This window comes from Mandrillus leucophaeus, unplaced genomic scaffold (assembly GCF_000951045.1).
Source record: "Mandrillus leucophaeus isolate KB7577 unplaced genomic scaffold, Mleu.le_1.0 Scaffold614, whole genome shotgun sequence".
In the NCBI taxonomy this organism is placed as follows: domain Eukaryota; kingdom Metazoa; phylum Chordata; class Mammalia; order Primates; family Cercopithecidae; genus Mandrillus; species Mandrillus leucophaeus.
The window spans coordinates 1595448-1619646 of NW_012106631.1; the positions used below are offsets into that span (position 1 = coordinate 1595448).

The following is a 24199-nucleotide window of genomic DNA, read 5'->3' on the forward strand; positions in this document are numbered from 1 at the left end:
CCACCATGTCCGGCTTATTTTTGTATTTTTAGTAGAGATGGGGTTTCACCATGTTGGCCAGGCTGGTCTCGACCTCTTGACCTCAAGTGATCCACCCGCCTCGGCCTCCCAAAGTTCTGTGATTACAAGCGTGAGCCACTACACCTGGCCCACCACCTCTTACATCATTTACCCTATTTGTCTAACATTCTCTTGTTCTTTCTCTCCAGTAGCTGCCAGGATGATCTAAAATACAGTCTCAGTCTCTTTTTTAAAAGCTTCGTCATCACCTGAGAGGCAGAAATCTGTATCTTCATCTTGGCATAAAAACCTGTCTGTGATCTGGTCCCTGCTTCATCTTCTAGTTTTCTGTTTTTCAATTTACTTTAAGATTTTGTTACAGTGTGTAACAAAATGGTTACACACTGTGTCATAATGCTTATCATAGTCCCCGAAGCCAGGTTGCTTAGATGTGAATCCCAGCTCTCAAATATTTGCCTCTGTTTCCTCAAATGGGAAATAGGTACAATAGCCACTATCTTGTAAGATTATTTGGATGAGTTACTACATGTGTGCTTAGACAAGTTCCTGAGACATATTAACTACTATTACATCAGGCTGCTTCTAACACTTTTGCCTTTGTTCATTCTACTTCCTCTTTTTTCCTACCACATATTAGCTTAGCCACAGATCTTGTATGGTCTTCCAAGTTTCTAGAAGCTGACACTTGATTTACTCCCCCTGAAACTGTTACCAATCACAACTTATTTCATGTTAGGGTTGATGTTATAAGCAGGTATCCTCTAGGCTCGGTTTTCTCTTTTAAAAATAGAAAATGTAGTAAATATAACCACTTCAGTTGTTATATTGCTGTGGGACAAAATGCAGTTTCTGTACCATTGCAGTAGAGTGTCAAGGTAAGAGAGGAGAACACGGATAACTCCCCAGTTTCTAGCTTGTATGACTCAGAAACCAGAAAATATTGTAGAAGTCTTAAATGCTTGTTGATACACACGCTTACACAAAATTGTAAATGTTTTAATTTCCTTCAAGTTTCCTACTGCTTCTTCAGTCCGCTAGCCTGATACTGCAATCAGTGTCGCTTCAAGCAAGTTCTTCTTTCTCCGCCAAATTTCGCCTTTCGGCCTCACTCACCCATCACCCAAACAAATCCTCCAAAGCTCCGTTTTCCCTTTAAAAGAGTCTCAGGGAAGTCAACCCCAAAACCCGCCCTCCGGGTTTCCCCGTCACCCTGGCAACGGAAGCAGGAAGAGGCGGGATTCGCCATCCACCGTCCCCGCCCGAGGCAGGCGCCAGCCGCATTGGTGAGAGAGCGCGGGCGGCTTGACCAGGGCACTTCCCTCAGCTCCGGGTTGGAGCCGGAGCCGGAGCCGGATCCCGCGCACACGGCCACGTCAACCTAAACTTACACCGCCCTCTCCACCCCACCGCCGCCGCCGCCGCGCCGGCTAGGCCCGCAGCGGGTCTCCCAGGCAGCGTCCTCCACGCCTTTCCCACAATGCCCCGCGCCAGGCCCCGCCCCGACTCGCCTTGGACACCGGCGCGTGAGGAGCTGACCGGTGCCGGCCGCGCGCCAGTAGTGGCCGGTGTGGCTGGACCTTCCCCGTCCCGTGCGCCGCGGCTGGGCCGTCGGAGAGTGCGTGTGCTTCTCTCCCGCACGCGGTGCTTGGGCTCGGCCAGGCGGGGTCCGCCGCCAGGGTTTGAGGATGGGGAAGTAGCTGCAGGAAGCGACCCCGCGATGGCAAGGTGGGCATGGGCCCGGGTCCAGGGCTTTGCTGGAGCCGGTGGTGGCCGGGGCCCTCCGGTCAGGGAGGGGCGGAATGGCTGAGCGCCTGAACCCCCCTTCCTCTGCGCTCCTATGACCTGGGTATTGTGTTCTCGCTCCCCACCTTCCTCCTCACTGTTATCCACACCACCCTTCCTCTGCTCAGTGGTTCCCTCTCACTTACACTTTCTGCCTGAGTCCGACCTGAGACTTCAGACACCAGCGACTCCTGACAGCCCTGTTCCCTCGTGTCTCCATCTTTTCCCGTCTCCCCTGTCCCACTCCGCAGTGATGGCAGCGCGAAAGCTTTAGCCTTGCATTTACCTGGCGCTTCCACCTGCCCAGTAGCTCGGGCCACGGGCAGTTCGGTCACCCCGACGCTAAGAACAACTCCTGGGCGAGAAACATCTTATCCCAAAGGGTTGATTGAGACTATGACCTCTCTTTTTCTGATGGTTGTTTTCTTGTTTGGATACTTGTTAATCTCTACATCATTATATTTTTCAAAGGTATATTTTTGTGGAATGAAAAGGAAGTATTAGAAATGAACTGAAGATCACTCACAGGTAAAGAGAAGAATTTAAAAATAGACATTTAGGATTAGATGAAAAACAGAAATGAAGTGCAAGGAGAGTTAGATTTTTCAAAGCATTAGGAGATCTTTGGAACTAAAATATAGTGGTTGAAATGTGATATGAAGAAGTAATGATGGTTTTTGCCATCGTTTGCCTGCAGAGAGTATGTCTAACCTATTCCCTTCTCTTTTTGTTTTTTGTTTTTACTTACACCAAACATGAACTTTGCAACAAAATTACACTGGTAACTTACAATTATTTTTCTACTCTTTTTAGAAAATGGCCTCTGCTTAAATTCAGTATAAGCACCTTCTGAGAAAACTCCGGGAAAAAGATCGACTGCTGTGTAGATTGTCTATTATAACAATGTACTTCACTGCCATTTCTGGTAGGGTTATATGAAAAGTAAAGAACCCTGTATTTCCTTCTAGTCCCTCACAAGGACATTTCCTACAAGTGAATTCTGCTGAAAATGAAAATTAGACAGCTTTAGGGGGTAAAGAAGTAGCTAAAAGGAAGAACTATTAAAGGCAAAGCTAAAACTGAGTAGAAAGAGGAAGGACATGTAGCTTATTGCCACCTTTGTGTTCTGGTGCTCGTCAGAGGTCTTTTCTCCATGTATAAATTGCTGAGTGTGTGTGTTCTAGCTAGTTACTACCACTCATGACCTTTTATCTGCTATCTTAAGTGATTTCACAAATCTAACTACATGAATGTAGAAAGAATGTGGGGCATTCACACTGATTTGCCATTTAATGGAGATTGTATTGCTGACCATGTTCTTTGATAAATAAATTGTGCTGTTATTGTTTAGTTCAAAATGTATTTTAACTGCCTGCTTTTCTTTCTTAGATTAATGTTTTTGGGGACAGATTTGTGATGCTTGATTCACCCTTGAAGTAATGTGGACAGAAGTTCTCAAATTTGCATATTACATCAACTGGAACCAGCAGTGAATCCTAATGTTCACTTAAATCAGAACTTGCATAAGAAAGAGAATGGGAGTCTGGTTAAATAAAGATGACTATATCAGAGACTTGAAAAGGATCATTCTCTGTTTTCTGATAGTGTATATGGCCATTTTAGTGGGCACCGATCAGGATTTTTACAGTTTACTTGGAGTATCCAAAACTGCAAGTAGCAGAGAAATAAGACAAGCTTTCAAGAAATTGGCATTGAAGTTACATCCTGATAAAAACCCGGTAGGTAAACGTTTGTTTTTAAAAATATTTGATTTTATTTTTGGTACACTTTGATATTTATTTAAATCGCTTTAAGTGATCAAATACTTAAGAATAATCACATGTCAAAATTATAATTCAACTTGTATGCTAGAAACAAAAGCACCGAAATGTTATGGATTATTTTGGATTATTTAGGAATGTCAGTACCAAAAATTCAGTTCCCTCTTAATTTGTGGACGAATTTCCAACAATTCTGTTGAAAACATTAACCCCAAAACAAACGATAATATCCATGAAGTAGTTGAAGTAGTTTTCCTATTAAAGTAGGTTAAGATCAAGTATTTTAGAACAGTTGCAAAAAATATTTTTTTTAAACTCAAGAGGGTATGACTTGCTAAAAATAGAAGTAATAGCTAATAATAGCATGTTTTAACTTTGACTATTTTCTTCCATGCACAAGTCCACAAACCAGTTAGAAAGTTTTATAAATTAATATTTGAGAGCAGCTGAATATGCCAGTCATAAATATTTATGTACCAATAACGTAAATCTTTCAAAACTAAATTCATTTGAATTTTTATGGTGTTTTTGTAATTAGTTGGTTATGTCTTAATGAGATTTAGCGTCCATCATGAACAAGGAGAAGATATAGTTATAATTTTCTCTTTTCTAGGTAGAAGTTTTAAAATAGGATTATTTTATTTCATTGCATAAAGCTGAGCAAGAGAAACAATATTTCTTTAAAACTCTTCTTTAGTTGATTATCTTTTCCTGAGATCCACATTTAAGATTTTTTTTAAAATTTCTTTAAAATGTCAAATAATGATTTTAAGTTTCCATATAAAAGATAGTAGACCTTCTATCATCCAAGTATTATTTAAATGAAAGCATCCTTCAGAGACAAATTTTATGAAACACAGTAACAAGGAAGAAACATTTCCAATCCAATTTTGGATTGTTTTCTTTTTTTTTTTTTTTTTGAGACAGGTTCTCACTCTCTTGGCCAGACTGGAGTACAGTCTGAGGCCATCTCGGCTTACTGCAACTTCTGCCTCCCAGGTTTAAGCGATTCCCCTGCTTCACCCTCCCAGGTAGCTGGGATTACAGTCGTGCGTCACTACTGTCCAGCTAGTTTTTGTGTTTTTAGTAGAAACGGGGATCTCACCATGTTGGCCAGGCTGGTCTCGATCTCCTGACCTCAAATGATCCACCCTCCTCGGCCTCCCAAAGTACTGGAATCAGTTTTGGGCTGTTTTCTGATATTGACTTTTATGTAATTATTTGATGGATTGGGGCACATCCTTTTTTAATAGGTTGATTTTGCCTTAAATAGAAAAATAACCTATAAATGTATTGATTTATAATTGTTATAGGAGTAATAAATATGAAATTAAGAGTTTCAACAGGCTTATTAGTTTCACTCAGCTGCATTTTTTAGGAAAAATAACTTACATGGTCTGATAACATCTGTCAGCCTTTTGAAGAGTCAATTATTATTTCATTACTTTTCTTACTTTTTTTTTTATTGAAGATTATAGTTTCTCAAAAAATACTTCATTTCAACCCATGGTAACTCATGTCATGTTGTATTACCCCTCCTCATGTTGGTATGTGGTCTCCCAGAAGTCACTAGATTAATTAAACTTGCATATATTTTTTGAAGGAAACTTGGATTGTGTATCTGAAATAATTGTATTATATCTAATATTTTTTAACAGAATAACCCAAATGCACATGGTGATTTTTTAAAAATAAATAGAGCATATGAAGTACTCAAAGATGAAGATCTACGGAAAAAGTATGACAAGTATGGAGAAAAGGGACTTGAGGATAATCAAGGTGGCCAGTATGAAAGCTGGAACTATTATCGTTATGATTTTGGTAAGGTGATACGATATTACTTATGAAATGTTTTTTATCTGAGTAAAAGAAAAGTGAATTCTGTTTCACCACTTAGGTTATATATTTAATATGTGTCACTTTGATTAGCTCCTTTTAATTTGCTGTGGGAGTGAAATTTAAAAGGAAAGTCAGTGGGTATACAGAGATGATCTGTACAGATACGAAGTTGTATTGGTCAATTCTTGTTAAATACTTTTAAAATAAGGATTGTTATTTAATAAAAAATATGCATTCATGGACTGCATAATGACATTTCACTTAGCAATGGACTGTATGTAGGAAATTGGTCCCATGAAATTATAATACCATATTTTTACTGTACCTTTTCTATGTTTAAATACAAAGATACTTACCATTGTGTTACAGTTGCCTACAGTATTCAGCAGTAACATGCTGTACAGGTTTGTAGCCTAGGTGTGTAGTAAGATATGCTATCTAGGTTTGTGTAAGTACACTGTGTGATGTTTTTGCAACAACAAAATTCCCTAACCACATATTTCTCAGAATATGTCCCCGTTAGTAAGTGATGTATGACTATATATTTGCATTAGGGGAAGTTAAATATTTCTTTCAGTATTTTTTAGTATTAAATAATATTTCTTTCAATATATTTTAGAGTATCATATTTTCCAAGAAAGGCTAAACTTTAAGTTTAATAATGATCTCTTCAATAGAAATGCCATCCTTCTCATATGGAACCCTTATTGATGTTTTAAGGTGCTTTGGCCTTCGGTTGACATTAAGGTCAATACCTTGAAACATTATCAATAAAGGTTGCATATGAGAAGGACGAAAGGTGTTCTTTTTCTTAAACATGAAGGAAAAAATAAGGTGGAAGGAGGAAACAAAGTAAAGGAACCAAGGAAGAAAGAATGTAAACACACAGTATTTTAAATTTATATCTGGAGGATTTGCTTTTAGTAAATATAAATTTTCTTTTCAAAATAGTATTTTCAAGTATATTCTCTACACCTTGATAGTCTATATCAAGAGTTAGCAGACTACGTTTCATAGGCCAAATCTGGCTTGCCATTTGCTTTTATAAATAAAGTTTTATTGGAATGCAATTACATTCATTTGTTTACATAATATATATGACTTCTTTCACACTTTGAGAGCAGAGTTGAGAAGTTGTGACAGAAGCCATACATCCCACAAAGCCTAAAAAAGTTATATTTACTAAATATTTGTGTCTGCCTCTGCAAATATTCCAAACTTTTTAGCAGAAGATATTCTAACATGATACCATGTATTAGAAACCATATAATCTGAAAATTGAATGAGGTCTGTAGTCTAGTTAACAGTATACCACTCTCAATTTCCTGGTTTTTGATATTATACTGTAGCTAATTAACATGTCACCATTAAAGGAAGGTGAGTAAAAAGTACACAAGAGTCTATATTTTTGCACCTCCCTGAATCTAATTATTTTTAAAACCATAATATAAATTTTCTATGGAGATGAAATTATGTGAATATTAGGAACTACCACACACACACCTATGAGAGTCTGTATCAAAATTCTAGTATCTTTAGATCACCCTAAATATATTGATAGTATTATTTACTTTTTTTCCACTTAGGTTGTTGCATATTCTCTAAGTTTGAGATTTAATATAGTAGTTTGATTTTTTTTGATGATTAAAATGAGTAATCTATTTGTATGTGGCAATTTATATAGTGAAGTTTTGATTTTATAATTTTTATATACTTTTAAAATTAGGTATTTATGATGATGATCCTGAAATCATAACATTGGAAAGAAGAGAATTTGGTAAGTTTGTGGGCTTAAGGTTTTATGAAACTTAATACAAGTTCGATCTCATCTGAAACTCTTGGGGATATATATGTTTGAAATTTAGAAATCTTTTGGATTTTCGAACAGTAATAATGTAATATACTGTATACTAAATATTTCTAGCAGAATGTGGGGAAGTGTACCATAATAAAAACATTAATATTTCTGTAGTAAAATGTGTAAGTATATACTAAATAAAAGAAATTTAAAAATCAGTTCAGATCAGGTTTGGATGCCAAATGAGCTTGCTACAAACTTACAGCAAAATTTCTTAGAGCTTTTTGATTTTAGAGTTTTTGATAAAGGTATAGTTATTTTGGAAGTAGATTTAATTTGATTGGCAACTTGTGTGAAATGCCCATAAAAATACAGTTCTGCATTTTCCATTGCATTTAAGAAAATTGTATACCAGAATAGATTCTTATACTTTCATCTCTTTGTACAGTAATAATAGGTTTATTTTTTATACTTCAAAGCAATAAATTATACTTCAAATTTCAATTTTATATTACTCTATCACAATTGCATTTAATTTGGAAAACTAAAATACGGACGGGCGCAGTGGCTTACACCTGTAATCCCAGCACCTTGGGAGGCCAAGGCGGGCGGATCACTTGCGATCAGGAGTTAGAAACCAGCCTGCCCAACATGGGGAAAACCCATCTCTACTAAAAATACAAAAATTAGCTGGGCGTGGTGGCACCCACCTATAATCCCAGCTACTCAGGAGGCTGAGGCACAAGAATCGCGTGAATCTGGGAGTTGGAGGTTGCCGTGAGCCATGATGGCACCACAAAAAAAAAGAAAACTAAAGTAGCCTACCAGTCACAAAAAATACATATAAATCTATATAATGTTTTTCATATATTATTATCGTTAAAAATTTATTACAGCTACTTGATTATATACAGTTTGTTCCTTCTAAGCAAGGGTGGCTTTTTTTGTTATTTTTGTTTGTTTGTTTGTTTTTTTGAGATGGAGTCTTGCTTTGTCGCCCAGACCAGAGCGCAGTGGCACAAACTTGGCTCACTGCAAACTCTGCCCCCCGGGTTCAAGCGATTCTCCTGCCTCAGCCTCCCGAGTAGCTGGGATTACAGGTGCCTGCTACCATGCCCACCTAATTTTTGTATTTTTAGTAGAGACATGGTTTCACCATGTTGGCCAGGCTGGTCTCGAACTCCTGACCTCAACCAATCCACCCATCTTGGCCTCCCAAAGTGCCAGGATTACAGGCATGAGACACCACGCCTGGCCAAGGGTGGCATTTTAATCTTAATTTCTACATCATGCTGGTAAGCTCCACATACAAAATAGCTGTTCAATGTGTTACTTTGTCAAAAGCCGTCTACACAAACACTTGAACATGTTCTAAGTGAATAGAAAAATATATCTTTCCTATATTCTGCAAATAAAATAAGACAATTTGATTCATTTGGATTGTTAATAGAATTAATGCTCATGTCACAGGCTGGTAGAATCATATCTGTTGTATGAGTTATATAAACCTATACCTGTTCCTGTGTGGTTTTTATTGTCTCTCATCTCCCAATACATCACATCAGTAAGTGGTTTGTGAACCAGTGAGTTAGAAAACACTGGAATTACAGGTAGAGGAACTGAACAAAACTTGCAAACTTACTAATCCATGAGTCTACCTAGAATGAGACTTCACTGATAGTTATATTGTATATGGGTTCATGCTTTTTCAGATGTGTCACTATGCAAAAAAGCTTAAGAACTGCTAGTAGTTCATATAGAACTCTAAATGGTAGTTCAAGATAAATTGCAGCCACAAAACTTCAGAGATAATTCATAAATAATTAACCTTGCTTGATGAGAGGAATGAGCAGGAGCATTGTTGTGATAGAGAAGGACCCTCTAGTGAAGCTTTCCCAGGCATTTTTCTGCTAAGCAGATGGTATCATTTCTGACTCTCTAGAAAGTCAACAAGCAAATGCCTTCTAAGCTCTTCTATTATATTTAGCATAGGTTAAGTAGGTTAAGTCAATTCTGACAGCTACTTTAAACTCTGAAAGAATAAAATAAGAGACCTACATAATATAGTAAGGATTGTGGGGATTAAATTTAATCTAAGGCCTAAGTAAGACATTACCTTGGAAAATCATTTTGTTTGAAAAGATTGAGTTTTTTTTTAACAATTCAAAACATTAATAAATATTTGCTGAAATTATAGATTTGAACAACATGTAGTATCTAGCCAATAGTACATTTTATATTTTATCTGTAAAATGACCTGATGCAAGTTACAAATTTTACTCACTTAAAAAATTTAACATTGTAAAAATGAGCTTTCACATTCAAGATAAAAAGGCGAGGATAATTTGCTTTGGGTTAAAGGATTTCCATATAATTCCATGTTAAAATTAGTTATTAGTTATTTTAAAATAAAAATTTCAGAAATTACTGTAACACATTAAATCATACATGGTATTCTAAATATGTGTAATTAATTCAGACTAATTAGAAACAGGTGCAGGACTCAGTGTTCACCTACATTTCAAGTATAACATAGACCTGTGGGAAAACAGTTCCTCTGTACGTTACAGGCAAAGTAATTACACTTTACTTTCCTAACAGAAGCTATTAACTATAGTTTTATGTATTTTAACAGACAATACCTCTAGTTGTATAGTTTAGAAGTGGAACGTTGCATTTTGAAATGTAGTAATTCTATTCTGGGTCACTGTTATGCACAACATCCCGTTGAGCTGTGATGATACAGTATGAAAAATATTTTAACTTTATTCTTATTACTCAGCAATCAGTGGGACCTCGGCAAATATGAGAAGTGCTCCATGAAGACAAAATACAAGTGTACCTCATTTTATTAGACTTTGCTTTATTGCACTTCACAGATAATGCCTTTTTCTTTCTTTTTTTTTTTACAAATTGAAGGTTTTTAGCAAAACCCTATATCAAGCAAGTCTGTCAGCTCAACATGTTTCCAATAGCATGTGCTCACTTCATGTCTCTGTGTTACATTTTGGTATCCAAACTTTTTCACTATTATTCTGTCTGTTACGATGATCTGCAGTCAGTGATCTTTGATGTTACTATTGTAATCATTTTGGAGTGTGCCCATAGGATGGCAGACTTAATGTTTGTGTCTATTCTGACTGCTCCCTCTTCCTTCTCCCTTTTCTCTCCCTATTCTTGGGCCTCCCTACTCCCTGGGATAAAACATTACTGAAATTAAGCCAATTAATAACTACAGTGACCTCTAAATGTTCAAGTGGAAGAGATGCATGTCTCTCATTTTAAATCGGAAGCTAGAAATGATTAAGCTTAGTGAGGGAGGCATATCAAAACCCAAGATAGGCTAAAAGGCCTCTTTTGCTAGTTAAATTTATAAATGCAACCTAGAAAGTAAACGTGCTACTCCAGTGAACACACTAATGATAAGAACACAAAACAGCCATACTGCTAACATGGAGAATGTCTTAGTGGTCTGGGTAGATGAGATCATCCACAACATCCCCTTAGCAAAAGCCTAACCAAAGAGAGGCCTAATTCTTTCCAATTTTATAGAGGCTGAGAGAGATGAGGAAGCTGCAGAAAAAAAGTTTGAAGCTAGAAGAGGTTGGTTCATGAGGTTTAAAGAAAGTAGCCATCTCCGTAACATCAAAATGTAAGATGAAGCAGCAAGTGCTGACATAGAAGCTGCAGCAAGTTTTCCAGAAGATCTACCTAAGATCATTGATGAAGATGGCTATACTAAACAACAAATTCTCAAGTGTAAATGAGACAGCCTTCCATTGGAAGAAGATGCTATCTGGGACTTTCATAGCTAGAGAGAAGTCAATGCCAAGCTTCAAAGGATGGGCTGACTCTTGTTAGAGGCCAGTGCAGTTGGTAACCTTAAGTTAAAACCAGTGCTCATTTTACGAAAAACCATTAAGAATTAGGCTAAATCAGCTCTGCTCTGTAAATGTAACAACAAAGCCTGGATGACAGCACATTATTTTATGAATATTTTAAGCTTTCTGTTGAGACATACTACACAGAAAAAAAGATTTCTTTGAAAATATTAGTGCTCATTGACAGTGCGCCTGTCAAGAGCTCTGATGGAAATGTACAAAAAGCATAATGTTTTTTTCCATGCCTGTTAACACAGTATCCATTCTGCAGCCCATAGATCAAGGAGTAATTTCGACTTTCAAGTCATACTCTCTAAGAAATACATTTCACAAGACTCTACCTGCCATAGATAGTGATTCCTCTGATGGATCCAGGCAAAGTAAATTGGAAACCTTCTAGAAAGGAGTTGCCATTCTAGTGTCATTAAGAACATCTGTGATTCATGGAAGGAGGTCAAAGTATCAGTGTTACAGGCGTTGGGAGGAAAGTCATTCCAACCTTCATGGATGACTTTGAGGGGTTCAAGGCTTCAGTGGAGGAAGTAACTGCAGATGTGATAGAAATAGCAAGAGAACTGGAGCCTGATTATGTGACTGAATTACTGCAATCTCATTATAAAACGTGGGGCGGTGAGGAGTTGCCTCTTACGGATGAGCAGAGAAAGTGGTTTCCTGAGATGGAACTTACTCCTGGTGAAGGTCCTGTAAACAATGTTGATATGACAACAAAGGATTTAGAATATTACATAAACTTGGTTGATAAAGCAGCAACAGAGTGTTTGAGGCCAATTTTGACTCCAATTTTGAAAGAAGTTCTGTGGGTCAAATGCTATCAAACAGCATTGCATGCTTCAGAGAAAATCTTTCAGGAAAGGAAACGTCAGTCAATGTGGCAAACTTCTTTGTCGTCTCATTTTAAGAAATTGCCACAGCCACCCCAACCTTAACCACCACCATGATCAGTCAGCACCCATCAACATCATGACATGCATGACTTGCTGAAAGGCTCAAATGACTGTTAATGTTACCATTTTTTTACCAATAAAGTTATTTTTTGTTCCTTGGTTTGAGTTTTTTTTTTTTTTTTAAGAGATAGGGTCTCACTTTATCATCCCAGCTGGAGAGTTCAGCAGCAGGATAATAGCTCACCAGAGCCTTGAACCCAAGCCTGGGCTGAAGCGATCCTGCCACCTCAGTCTCCCGACTAGCTGAGACTGCAGGCACGTGCCACCATGCCCAGCTGTTTTTGTAGAGACAGGGTCGTGCTGTGTTGCCCAGGCTGGTCTCAAAACTCCTGGGCTCAAATGATCCTTCTGCCTCAGCCTCCCAAAATGCTAGGATGACAAGCATGAGCCACTGTGCCCAGCCTATTTTTTAATTAAGGTATGTACATTTTGTTGTTGTTGTTGTTGTTGTTAGACATAATGCTCTTACAAAATAGATTATAGTATAGTGTAAATATAATTTTTTTATGCACTGGAAAACCAGAAAATGTGTGTGACTCCTTTATAGCGATACCAGCTATGTTGTGATTTGGAAACAAACCTGCAATATCTGAGGTATGCCTGTTAGCAGAGTAGGAGACATTTTCACTACTAGCAAGGTTTTACGTCAAATACCATTCAAATTTGTTTTACAGCATATTTTTATTTAAGACTTATGAATAGTAATACCTTGTGTAATTATTGCTTTCTATTTTTATATAAAAATACCTCATTACTTGTTTATAGCTGATAAGATAATCCCTTCTTTCATTAAAGTTTGCATTAATTCTGTTACTATTTTTACTTATATTTGTGCTGGCTTGTGGTCTAAACCAATATGGCAATTTTTTCCACCACCTCTATAGAACGGTCATTTGCCAGACTTTGAAAACACTGCCAAAGAACAGCTGATAGTTCTGAATTATACACCTTGCCTGTAATGTACAGATTAACTGTTTTCCCACAGGTCTGTCTCATACTTGAAATGTAGGTGAACCCTGAGTCCTGCACCTATTTCTAATTAGCCTGAATTAGTTGCACATATTTAGAATACCATGTGTGATTTAATGTCTTACTGTAATTTCTGAAATTTTTATTTTAAAATAACAAATTTTAACATGAAATTATATGGCAATCCTTTAACCCAAAGCAAATTATCCTCACCTTTTTGTCTTGAATGTGAAAGTACATTTTTACAATGTTAAATTTTTTAAATGAGTAAAATTTGTAACTTGCATCAGGTCATTTTACAGATAATAATGTAAAATGTACTATTAGCTAGATATATGTTGTTCAAATCTGTAATTTTAGCAAATATGTATTAATGTTTTGAATTGTTTAAAAAAAAAAACCTCAACCTTTTCAAACAAAATGATTTTCCAAGGTAATGTCTTTTTTTTTTTTTTTTTTTTTTTTTTTTGAGACGGAGTCTTGCTCTGTTGCCCAGGCTGGAGTGCAGTGGCTGCGATCTCGGCTCACTGCAAGCTCCGCCTCCTGGGCCCAGGCCATTCTCCTGCCTCAGCCTCCCAGGTAGCTGGGACCACAGGCGCCCGCCACCACGCCCGGCTAATTTTTCTGTATTTTTAGTAGAGACGGGGTTTCACTGTGTTAGCCAGGATGGTCTCGATCTCCTGACCGTGTGATCCGCCCGCCTCAGCCTCCCAAAGTGCTAGGATTACAGGCGTGAGCCACTGCACCCGGCCTCGGTAATGTCTTATTTAGGGCTTAGATTAAATTTAATCCCCACAATCCTCTTACTATATTATGTAAGTCTCTTATTCTTTCAGAGTTTAAAGTAGCTGTCAGAATTGACTAAACCTACTTAACCTATGCTGCATATAATAGAAGAGCTTAAATCTCAGTCACTCTATTTGTCTTCTTTATTTCTCTAGTGCACACATACTCTTCTGTGAGGTTTGGCTGCTGTTTCTTGTGCTGTCACTTTTTAGAACTTTATGGCCATATTTATCTTGCAGTTTGAGGCTGCTGCTTTTTCAAGTATGGGCATAGGAGAGTTTTCTTAAAAAGTTACCATTGGTTTGAGATTTGAAAATGTTTCTCGTGGAAAAAAAATTTTTTAATTTTTTAAGAATGTCATTTATGTAGAAGATATAGAAAAAAAAATTGCACAGAAAATGAGAAGGACAATATGAAAATTTTATGACTTTTTTTTTAAATTCTGATCTCCACAAAAAGTTAACTAAAACATGCATGAACCTTTAATAAATAATTCTAAGTTGTTTCCATTTTATTTATTTTTAGATGCTGCTGTTAATTCTGGAGAACTGTGGTTTGTAAACTTTTACTCCCCAGGCTGTTCACACTGCCATGATTTAGCTCCCACAGTACGTATTTTTCACATTCCCATTACTAGTTTTATTTCTAATCTGCAATTTATGTGTTAGAATTTTTTTTCTATGAATAGTAGTTATCAAAAATAATTATCAAATACTTTCAAACGTCTGGTTTAAAAATGTATAGCTTGGAGTGTGTTCAAGGGAAAAAAAGTGGTCTCATCAGAAAAATATGTTTTCTTTTTCTCTCATAGTGGAGAGACTTTGCTAAAGAAGTGGATGGGTTACTTCGAATTGGAGCTGTTAACTGTGGTGATGATAGAATGCTTTGCCGAATGAAAGGAGTCAACAGCTATCCCAGTCTCTTCATTTTTCGGTCTGGAATGGTAAGGGATAAAGTTAGCCTTTTTTAAATTTGTGAAACATTATGACAAGTTAAATACTAGAGAAAATACAGTATGTGGAATTTGCAGAACATTTTAAGTCTTGTTTTAGGTGCCATCTCACTGGTCTTCTGTGATGATAAACATTTTGGATTATGACTTTTTTTTTTTTTTTTTGAGACAGTCTCGCTCTGTCACCCAGGCTGGAGTGCACTGGTCGATCTCGGCTCACTACAAGCTCCACTTCCCATGTTCATGCCATTCTTCTGCCTCAGCCTCCCAAGTAGCTGGGACTACAGGCGCCCGCCACCTCGCCCGGCTAATTTTTTGTATTTTTAGTAGAGGTGGGGTTTCACTGTGTTAGCCAGGACGGTCTCTATCTCCTGACTTCATGATCCGCCAGCCTCGGCCTTCCAAAGTGCTGGGATTATAGGCATGAGCCACCGCGCCTGGCCTGAATATTTTTAAACACCATTTCTTTGTGTTTTTGTTTTTGTTTTGAGACGGAGTCTCACTCTGTTGCCCAGGCTGGAGTGCAAGGGCATGATCTCGGCTCACTGCAGCCTCTGCCTCCTGGATTCAGGCAATTCTGCCTCAGCCTCCCGAGTAGCTGGGACTACAGGCACCCGCTCCTACGCCTGGCTAATTTTTGTATTTTTAGTAGAGACGTTGGCCAGGCTGGTCTTGAACTCCTGACCTCAGGTGATCTGCCCACCTCAGCCTCCCAGAGTGCTGGGTTTAAAGGCGTGAGCCACGGTGCCCAGCCAAACACCATTGACTTTGCTATATTTTAAAATTAAATGTTTGCCAATTTCAGTTTCTGTCTTAAGGAACATAATTTATACAATATGTATATTGTATTTGCTAGTTTACAAAGTATTTTACAAGTATTGTCTCATTGAATGTAAAGCTCTGATATCTTTTTCCTTAGTTTCCAGTGATGAAACTGAAACCATTATAAATGGTATTATTAAAATATCTTCCATAGAATCTGTACTGTCAAGATCATCAGGATATCATTTGGAAATACATTCTGCTATTGAGAAGTAGAACTTTGCTGCATTATTCAAGAAAATATAAAAATCAAACTCTTTGGTATTATTTTTACTGAGTTTTTAAAAGAAAAAGTAAAAGATGTTTCTCTTCTTCCAAAAACCAATAGGCCCCAGTGAAATATCATGGAGACAGATCAAAGGAGAGTTTAGTGAGTTTTGCAATGCAGCATGTTAGAAGTACAGTGACAGAACTTTGGACAGGTAATTTTATTTTCTTAATTTGCTTGATTTTCAGGGTATTTTGAAATTAGTGTTTTGTTTTTAATGGCAATATTAACATTTTGGTCATAGTATTGAAATTTTAAAGTGTCTTTTCCATGTTTCTTAGAAGGGAATTGTGTCATTTACTCTGAACTCCGCTGAATTTAACAAACTAGTTAGATTTGTACAGAAACTGAAACTATTGAGATATGGGAAATGGATATGAGATAGGGCTAGGGTAAAAAGACTTCTCTCAAAGTGCAACTAAATATTTTGTGATACAAGTGTTTTATTGCCTTTTTAAGTATGCTTTTCAGTCAGTAAATTCAAACCTATTCTGTTTAAAGTTTAAAAATGCTTCTAATCTTAGGCTTTTAACTCATTAACTGCCTTTAGACAGATTAAGCTATCCAGGAAATAATAGTATTCGTGGCTCAAGATGTTCATTTTATTCGTTGAGTAAAGTTACATGTCAGAAACTATTAAATAGTAGGGCTGCAGTAGTAAAATACATAATCCTTGCCATCAGTGACTTCATTAGTGAGGAAAACATTAGTAAACAATTAAAATGCAATATAGTAACTATTGTTATAGAGCTTAAGGAAGCATAACATACGTAAAACAACCCAGTTGGGGAAAAGAGAGTTAGAAAATACTTCTTGAAAGAAGTCATTTCTAATCTGTCATGAAAATGAATAGGAAACCTTAGGAGATCACTGTGTATTTGGGGAACTGGCAATACTTCATGAATCCGACAAAAAGATGAATAATTGGGTGAAGTGCTATGGAGAAATACAATATAGCTGGCTGAATAGGTAGACAAAGCTCAAGTTACAGGGGCCTAACTTGCCAATTTGAGTTTTTTTCTTAATGAAATAATGAATTTAGGTTTTATATGGTGAAAAATTGGAGAGCCATTGAAGGAATTTGTCATACTCAAGAGTATCTTTGGAAAGATAACTGGTAAAACTCAGAGTGGATTAAAAGAGGGTGGGATTAGAAAGGAAAAATTACTTAGAAGACTGTTTCCATTAGTAAAGGAGTAATAGGTGATCAGAATTTGCTTTTTTTTTTTTTTTAAGGAAATTTTGTTAACTCCATACAAACTGCTTTTGCTGCTGGTATTGGCTGGCTGATCACTTTTTGTTCAAAAGGAGGAGGTAATATTTTTTAATTTTGCTGGAATGAAGAGAACATGACATTTAAATTTTCAGTGACAGTTTTAAGTATGCTACTCTAATTAATTATTAAGTACTTGAAACTACAGTGTATGCCCAAGATTGCAATTGTTTTTCTTAATGAATATTTGCCTTTTTCATTATTTTACACATGAGGTTATTATTCATTTTTTAATGTATTTTTTAATGTAATTTTACATTCAATTTTTTAATGTAATTCATTTTTGAATGTTCTTATGTTCAGTGGACCAGTTTTTCAGCTTAAATAGACTCATGATAAATTGTACCTTCAGGTAGCCACAGATGTTATTTGACAATTTGCAAAAATAACTAGTTGTTTACAGCTCTAACCCATCCCAAAATAATAATTTTTTGGAAATACGGACTTTGCTTCATGCTTATATATATATCTCTTAAACATACATAGATTTGCCTCATACAATTATGTATTTGAAGATGACAGCTTCTTCTAGGAACCTTTCCTTGAATAAATTATGTTGAAAATTCAGTACTCTGCATAGCAAGCCACAAACTGTAACTGTGTTCAAACAGTGTGGTTGGTTAAAAATTGGTCCAAGATAACAAAATATTGTAACTCAATGTATTTGCATGTATTTAATCCCAACACGAGTCTTTTCCCCACATTTCATCTCTCAGCCTTCATGCTACTATATCGAAAAGAATACTGCCTTTTAACTAAAATCAACCCATTACCCCATCCTGTAAGTCCTATGCTAGGAGGACACTGCCTTGCAGCAGAACATCAGCCTTAAACTTAACTAATCACCAAGGGATTTTGTCTCATTTTGGCCTATTGCCCAAATTTCTGTTCATCAAGAACAAAACTTCTTACACTCCCTGAGATTCTTTTACTTCTCACCTCAGGTAAATTGCTTTTCCCTGTCTTTGTAGGCTCTGTGATGCTATAGCTCTCTTTCTTCTAAATCTTCTCTCATTGTATTCTAGTGTTCATATTTACAGAACTTTCATAAAAATAGTGAAGGCACTATTTAAAGATTTTATTGTATTTTGAGGATCCTTTACATACTTTTATCAAATATCTGTTACATTTTATTTTCCCCCAATTATGAGATCTCTTGGGTAAAAGGGATTATTGATAGGAGGAGAGATTGAGAGTATTATCCTAAAGAGAGAAAATTACTCTTTTCCTCTGTAGCTAGAAATCCTAGAAATTAAAGGGAGAGAATGAAAGAATGTGAGAGAGAGAGAGTGAGGGAGCGAGGGAGAGAGAGAGAGAGAGAGAATGTGTGTGTGTGTGTGTGTGTGTGTGTGTAAGTAGAAGGATTTCCATAGAGTCCAGCTCAATTAATTGCCTTCGAATGAACATGGTAATTTGGGGGAAAGGCAAATGCAAGTATTTTCATTAGGCTTCATAAAGGTAAAACTGCCTCATAAGGTTTTTTTGTCCCCAGATTGTTTGACTTCACAGACACGACTCAGGCTTAGTGGCATGTTGGTAAGCATCAATCATTTTGTAAAATTATATCGCCATGTAAAGAAACACGTTTAGAAATTGATTTGAAACGTTTTCTTCCCTTGTTTCTTGAACATTTAATTCACCTATTTGTAATCTTATTTTCTGATGACTGTATTCATAGCTATGTGTTTTTTTCTGAATAATTAGCTACATTCAATAAATTTTGACGTATTAATTCTAAGTGTCATTTACTTTTTAATTATTCTGCAATTTATAAATTCCTCTTCAACTAAAGTTACATGTTAGTGTTTTTGTCATTTCCAAACTTTATTTTTTGTTTTCTTTTTTAGTCATTTTAAAATTTATTTCACTCTCATGTTAACGGCTTGGAAGTAGTCTGAGTGATGTTAATTTTTTAACACCATTGAAATACCCTTTGTGGCTTTGTGGCTTGACACTTTGTCAGTTGTGAAAATTGTGGAAATTCTTTGTGAGCTTGAATATAATAATATCTTCTAAGGTATAATATTGTATTTATTAGATCAGATTTATTAATCATGTTATTTATTTTTGGACTGCATGATTTGTAATTTCTAAAAGGGATGTATTAAAATCTCTACTTTCAATCATTGATTTCTCTCTTACATTTCTGTCAGTTCTTCCTTTACATATTTTGACATATTGTTCGCAGCAGTATGAACATTATATCCTTTGGCAGCTATTTATTTCTCTTTGTGCATTATGAATTTCTTTACACAAATTCTGTTTTATTTGATAATAAAATCACTACCTTAGTATGCTTTTGTTTCATTCCCTTTCCTTATTTCACCGTATACCTAGGCCTTTAGTTTTTCAACACTACACATTAGAATCACCTGAGGAGATTTTAAAAATAATAAAAAAACAAAACCAGGTCCCTCAGATCAATTAAATCAAAATATTTGAGGGTGAGGACTGAGCATTAGTATCTTTGTTTTTTTTAATATTTGGTGATCGGAGTGATCGGCCTGTATTTTTCCTTTTCAGTAAAGTCTGTGCGCTTTTAGCATCAAAGTTAGGCTGGCCTTTAAATGTGTTGGAAAGTATTCTCTTTTTTTCTCTTCTTTGGAAACAGTTTCTGTACAACTGGTGTTCTTTCTTTCTCAAAAAGAATTTTTTTTGGTAGAATTTATCAGGAAACCATCTGGGCCTGGAGTTGTCTTTGAATCTGTTTTTATAGACTTTTCTCCGATCTCTCTTGATTGATTGATTGATTGATTGATTGATTGATTTTCTACCTCCTCTATTTGGTAAATTCTGTTTTTCTAAGACTTCATTCTTTCTACCAAATGTCTAAATGTATTGCTATAAAAATTGTACATAATATCCTATTTTTTTATATCTGTAGTATCTATAGTGATGTTCTTTCTTACTTTCTGATCATATTTTTTTTGTGTGTGTCATCTGTTTTTATTCTTATTCTGTCCAAGGAGAGGTTTTTTAAGCTTTATAAGTCTTTTCAAAGTCTCAAGTTTTAGCTTTATTGATTTGTTTTTTTTTACTGCACGTTTCTTTATTTCATTGACTTAAGTACTGTATTTCCTTCCCTCAACTTTTTTATGATTTAATTTGCTGTTCTTGAATGATTAGTTCATTCATCTTCAGGCTTTCCTTTCTAATATATGAATTTAGATTGTAAATTAGTACAACTTTAGGTACATCTTCTATTTTGATATATGTAGTATTTTGATTAGCAGTTCAAAATATATTTTAATCTTCCATTTTTATTTCTCTTTGAATCACAGATTCTGTATTTTTTGTTCCCAATCATAAAGGGTATTTTTAAAAGTACTGTTGTTATTTTTTGGCTAGCTTAATTCTACCGTGGATAATGAACATGGATTCAGTTTTTTTAAGTGGTTAGGCCTTTTTTCATGGCCCAATATGTGGTAAATTTTTATAAAATGTTTCATGTGCATTTGAAAATGAATCCTGTAATTCACAGGTGCACATTTCTATAAAATCAGTTGGGTCCAATTTGTTAGCTATGTTGATCAAATCCTCTAGATCTTAATAATTTTATTGTCTGCCTATTCTATCAATAACAGAGAAGTGTCTTAATATCCTCTACTACTTTGTGGATATTTCTATTTCCTTTGTTTTCCGTCAATTTTTATTCATTTTGATGCTTTGTTATTATGTAGATATTAATTTAGAATTGTATGTTTTCTTGGTGATTTGAATCTCTAACCTGATGAAATAACCCTCTTTATCTCCTTTCATGCCTTTTGCCTCCAAGTCTACCTTGACTGATACTAATATAGCTACACCAGCTTTCTTTTGTTTAATGTTGGCATTTTTCCATTTTTTACTGTCAGCCTTACTGTATCCTTATATTTATTAGCCTGCAATCAGCATGTAATTAGGTTTTTTATTTATCTAGTTGCCATTCTTTATTTTAGTCCATTTATATTTAATATTATTCCTGACATAGTTGGCTTTATACTTACCATCTTGTTAGTTTTATATCTGTCCTACCTGTTTTCTAGTCCTTTTTCCTTTTTGCTTCTTTTGGATTAATCAAGTGATTTTTAAAATTTCATTTCCCATCTCTACTAGATCTTTAGTTACCCATTCTTTTATTGTTCATTTAATGGGTACCCTAGAAATTTTGTACATGTATCCTGACTTACTCATTTGTTACCTAACGCAAGAGTACTAAACAAATTATTTTACTGCCGCTGAAACTTTGCTGTTACATATTTTAATCAAATACTTTTTCTAAGTTCTATCTTAAATGCAGTTAAGTGAATACATCTTAAGTGTATAACTTAATTTTTACATATATATGCTCCCATGTAATACCACCTACATCAAGATCTATTCTTTCTTAGCTTTTAATTGTTTGTGATTTTTCTGAAGTTTCATTATGATGTACATAGGTCTGAGTTTCTTATTTATACTGATTGAGATTAACTGGACTTCTTTATCACTATAGCTGTGTTAATATCTTTCATCAGTTGTGGAAACCTGTCAGCTGTTATTTCACTTGTTTCTGTCTTATTCTCCCTTATCTTTCCAAGATCCCAGTTGAATGTATGTTAGAACTCTATTTGTTTACTAACTTGCCCAGTCCAAAAAATTTTTTCAGTAACTTAAGGTTCTGAGAAATGTACTTTTCATACAGGATTTTGGAGCTCACTAAAGGATTAGCTTAGCCGCTGTAGATGAAAACTGGGAAGATACTAATTTAAATGCACATTATAGACACATACAGAGAATGTCTCATAAACTGTATAATTATTAAAAGGATAGCCATAATGAAAAATCTTAAACAGTAGTTTGGTTTATTTTCTTTAACCTGAAAGACTATTGGACAGCTCACTTTCTATAAAAATTGTAAATGTAGTTTTTTGTGGATTCGTAGAAAGAATTATAAAAAGTAGATTTCTACTATTAGGGAAAAAATATTTCTCAAGTTACTAAGTACCATTTTTTGCACTTAATATTTCTAAATTTATTAAGTAATTTATAATATTGGAAATATTGTCTACTTTCCAATATTTCTAATAATATTAGAAATCTACTTAACTTTGCTGTAGAACTAAGGCATCAAGTTTTAATTTTGTGGTAGAAAAATTGTGTTTTTAGCTAAGTAAAGCTCTAAATCCCTTTAACTTTTTGCCTCCTATTTACAACATGGTTTGTTTTCTGTTTCTTTTCCATTTTAGGATGGTCTTGTTAATGTAGGATGGATGGACTGTGCCACCCAGGATAACCTTTGTAAAAGCTTAGATATTACAACAAGTACTACTGCTTATTTTCCTCCTGGAGCCACTTTAAATAACAGAGAGAAAAACAGCATTTTGGTATGAATCACTTTAAACTAATTCCTTTACATATAATATACAAATGCACTCAAAAATAATACATTATTTTTGTAAGCAGTGAGCAAAGAAATGAACAATTTATATTATCTTGTGGAACCCTTATTTAGAACAGATATTTAATTTCTGAGATTCTTTTTAATACATGCTTCAGATTATAAAATTTAAGGATTATTTTTAAGCTGAAGATTACATTTCATTTAAAGTCATTACATCTTTACATTTAAAATTACCTTACATTTAAAACCATTATATTTTTAAACCCCAAAAGTATGGAGTACATTCCTAGGTTATATGAAAGAGCATTTATACCATGAGTTTTCATTGTTTTTGATTTAATTGTTTATTTTCTCTTTTTTGAGACGGAGTCTCACTCTTGTCACCCACTCTGTAGTGCGGTGACACAATCTCAGCTCAGTGCAACCTCTGCCTCCCAGGTTCAAGTGATTCTTCTGCCTCACCCTCCTGAGTAGCTGGGATTACAGGCACCCACCACCACACCTGGCTAATTTTTGTACTTTTAGTAGAGACGGGGTTTCACCATGTTGGGCAGGCTGGTCTTGAACTCCTGACCTCAGGTGATCTGCCCACCTCGGCCTCCCAGAGAGCTGGGATTACAGACGTGAGTCACCACTCCTAGCCTAATTGTTTATTTTCTAATGTTAAAAATATAGATCAGTGGTAGTTTTGGCTGGGGCCTAAGTATTTTTCTAAAGTACCCCATGGGATTCTGGTGTAAACTCAGTTTTCACATCTACTAATGTGGCATACCTCCCTAAGTTTGAATGAGGAAACTGAGGCTCAATCTAGTTGTCAAGGAACTGAGATAAATAGTGGGATATTGGATGGGTCACTATGTAATCCCAAAAGAAAATAAGGACTCTGATAAGACAAATCTCCTTTAGTTTTCCCTCTGTATTTTAATTCTGCTTTTTTTAGATGTTGATAAAGATAACATATACTCTTTTCAGAAATTCACATATGGCCCAAAGCTGTATAAAGAAGATGCAAAATTCCCTAAAACCAAATCACTAATAGACAGCCACCATCAAATCTTGGTAAATACCCATCCAGATCTCTACTGACATATATATGCAATTATGACTTTGTGCCAGCAATTCTCTAGAAAACAGAGTGAAATCTCTGTTTTCCACTCCAGATATATTATACACATGCACCTATATATATGTGTGTGGATGTGTGCATGTGCACTTCTGTATTTATATGTATGTATGTACATACGTATATATCACTGCTCATTCAGTATCTCCCTTGGGATATTAGTCTGTGTCTCATATTTAAATGCCTATAACCATATTCCCAATATCCCCCCATAAATCTGCTTCATCCAGATTTTTCCCATATTATTTGATGAAAACTCTGTCCTTTATTACTCAGGCCAAATGCCCTGGAGTTATTCTTGATTTCTCTTTTCCTCATACCTTATAACGAATTCATCAAGAAAATCTATGGCTCTATCTTTAAAATGTGTTTATATGCATAAAATGGATGGATGGATACAGATATGTAATTTTTCATAAATGGGATAATATAGTAGATTCTATTTTGTAATCTAGTTTTTTTCACTCAGTGTATCAGGAAAATACTTTCTTATTTAAAAATATACATTTTATATGCATACTTTATCATTTTATGAATGAATATGTATACATTATCCTTGAAGTAGTTAATGATACCT

General features: G+C 35.4%; 1 protein-coding gene across 2 annotated transcripts in view; it reads left to right on the forward strand.

The window, feature by feature from the left end:
• Positions 1-1298: 1298 nt before the first annotated feature.
• Positions 1299-24199, forward strand: part of DNAJC10 (DnaJ (Hsp40) homolog, subfamily C, member 10) — a 55557-nt gene continuing 32656 nt past the window's right edge. The window contains exons 1-11 of one of the 2 annotated variants that reach the window (XM_012000057.1): positions 1299-1746; positions 2275-2331; positions 3193-3542; positions 5243-5405; positions 7150-7200; positions 14348-14430; positions 14634-14765; positions 15925-16018; positions 17101-17178; positions 18630-18673; positions 22345-22482. In XM_012000057.1, coding sequence (XP_011855447.1) covers positions 3339-3542; positions 5243-5405; positions 7150-7200; positions 14348-14430; positions 14634-14765; positions 15925-16018; positions 17101-17178; positions 18630-18673; positions 22345-22482 — 987 coding nt within the window. In that variant the 5' untranslated portion in view covers positions 1299-1746; positions 2275-2331; positions 3193-3338. The remainder of the gene's footprint in view (positions 1747-2274; positions 2332-3192; positions 3543-5242; positions 5406-7149; positions 7201-14347; positions 14431-14633; positions 14766-15924; positions 16019-17100; positions 17179-18629; positions 18674-22344; positions 22483-24199) is intronic. The other variant, XM_012000058.1, reaches the window with a different exon arrangement.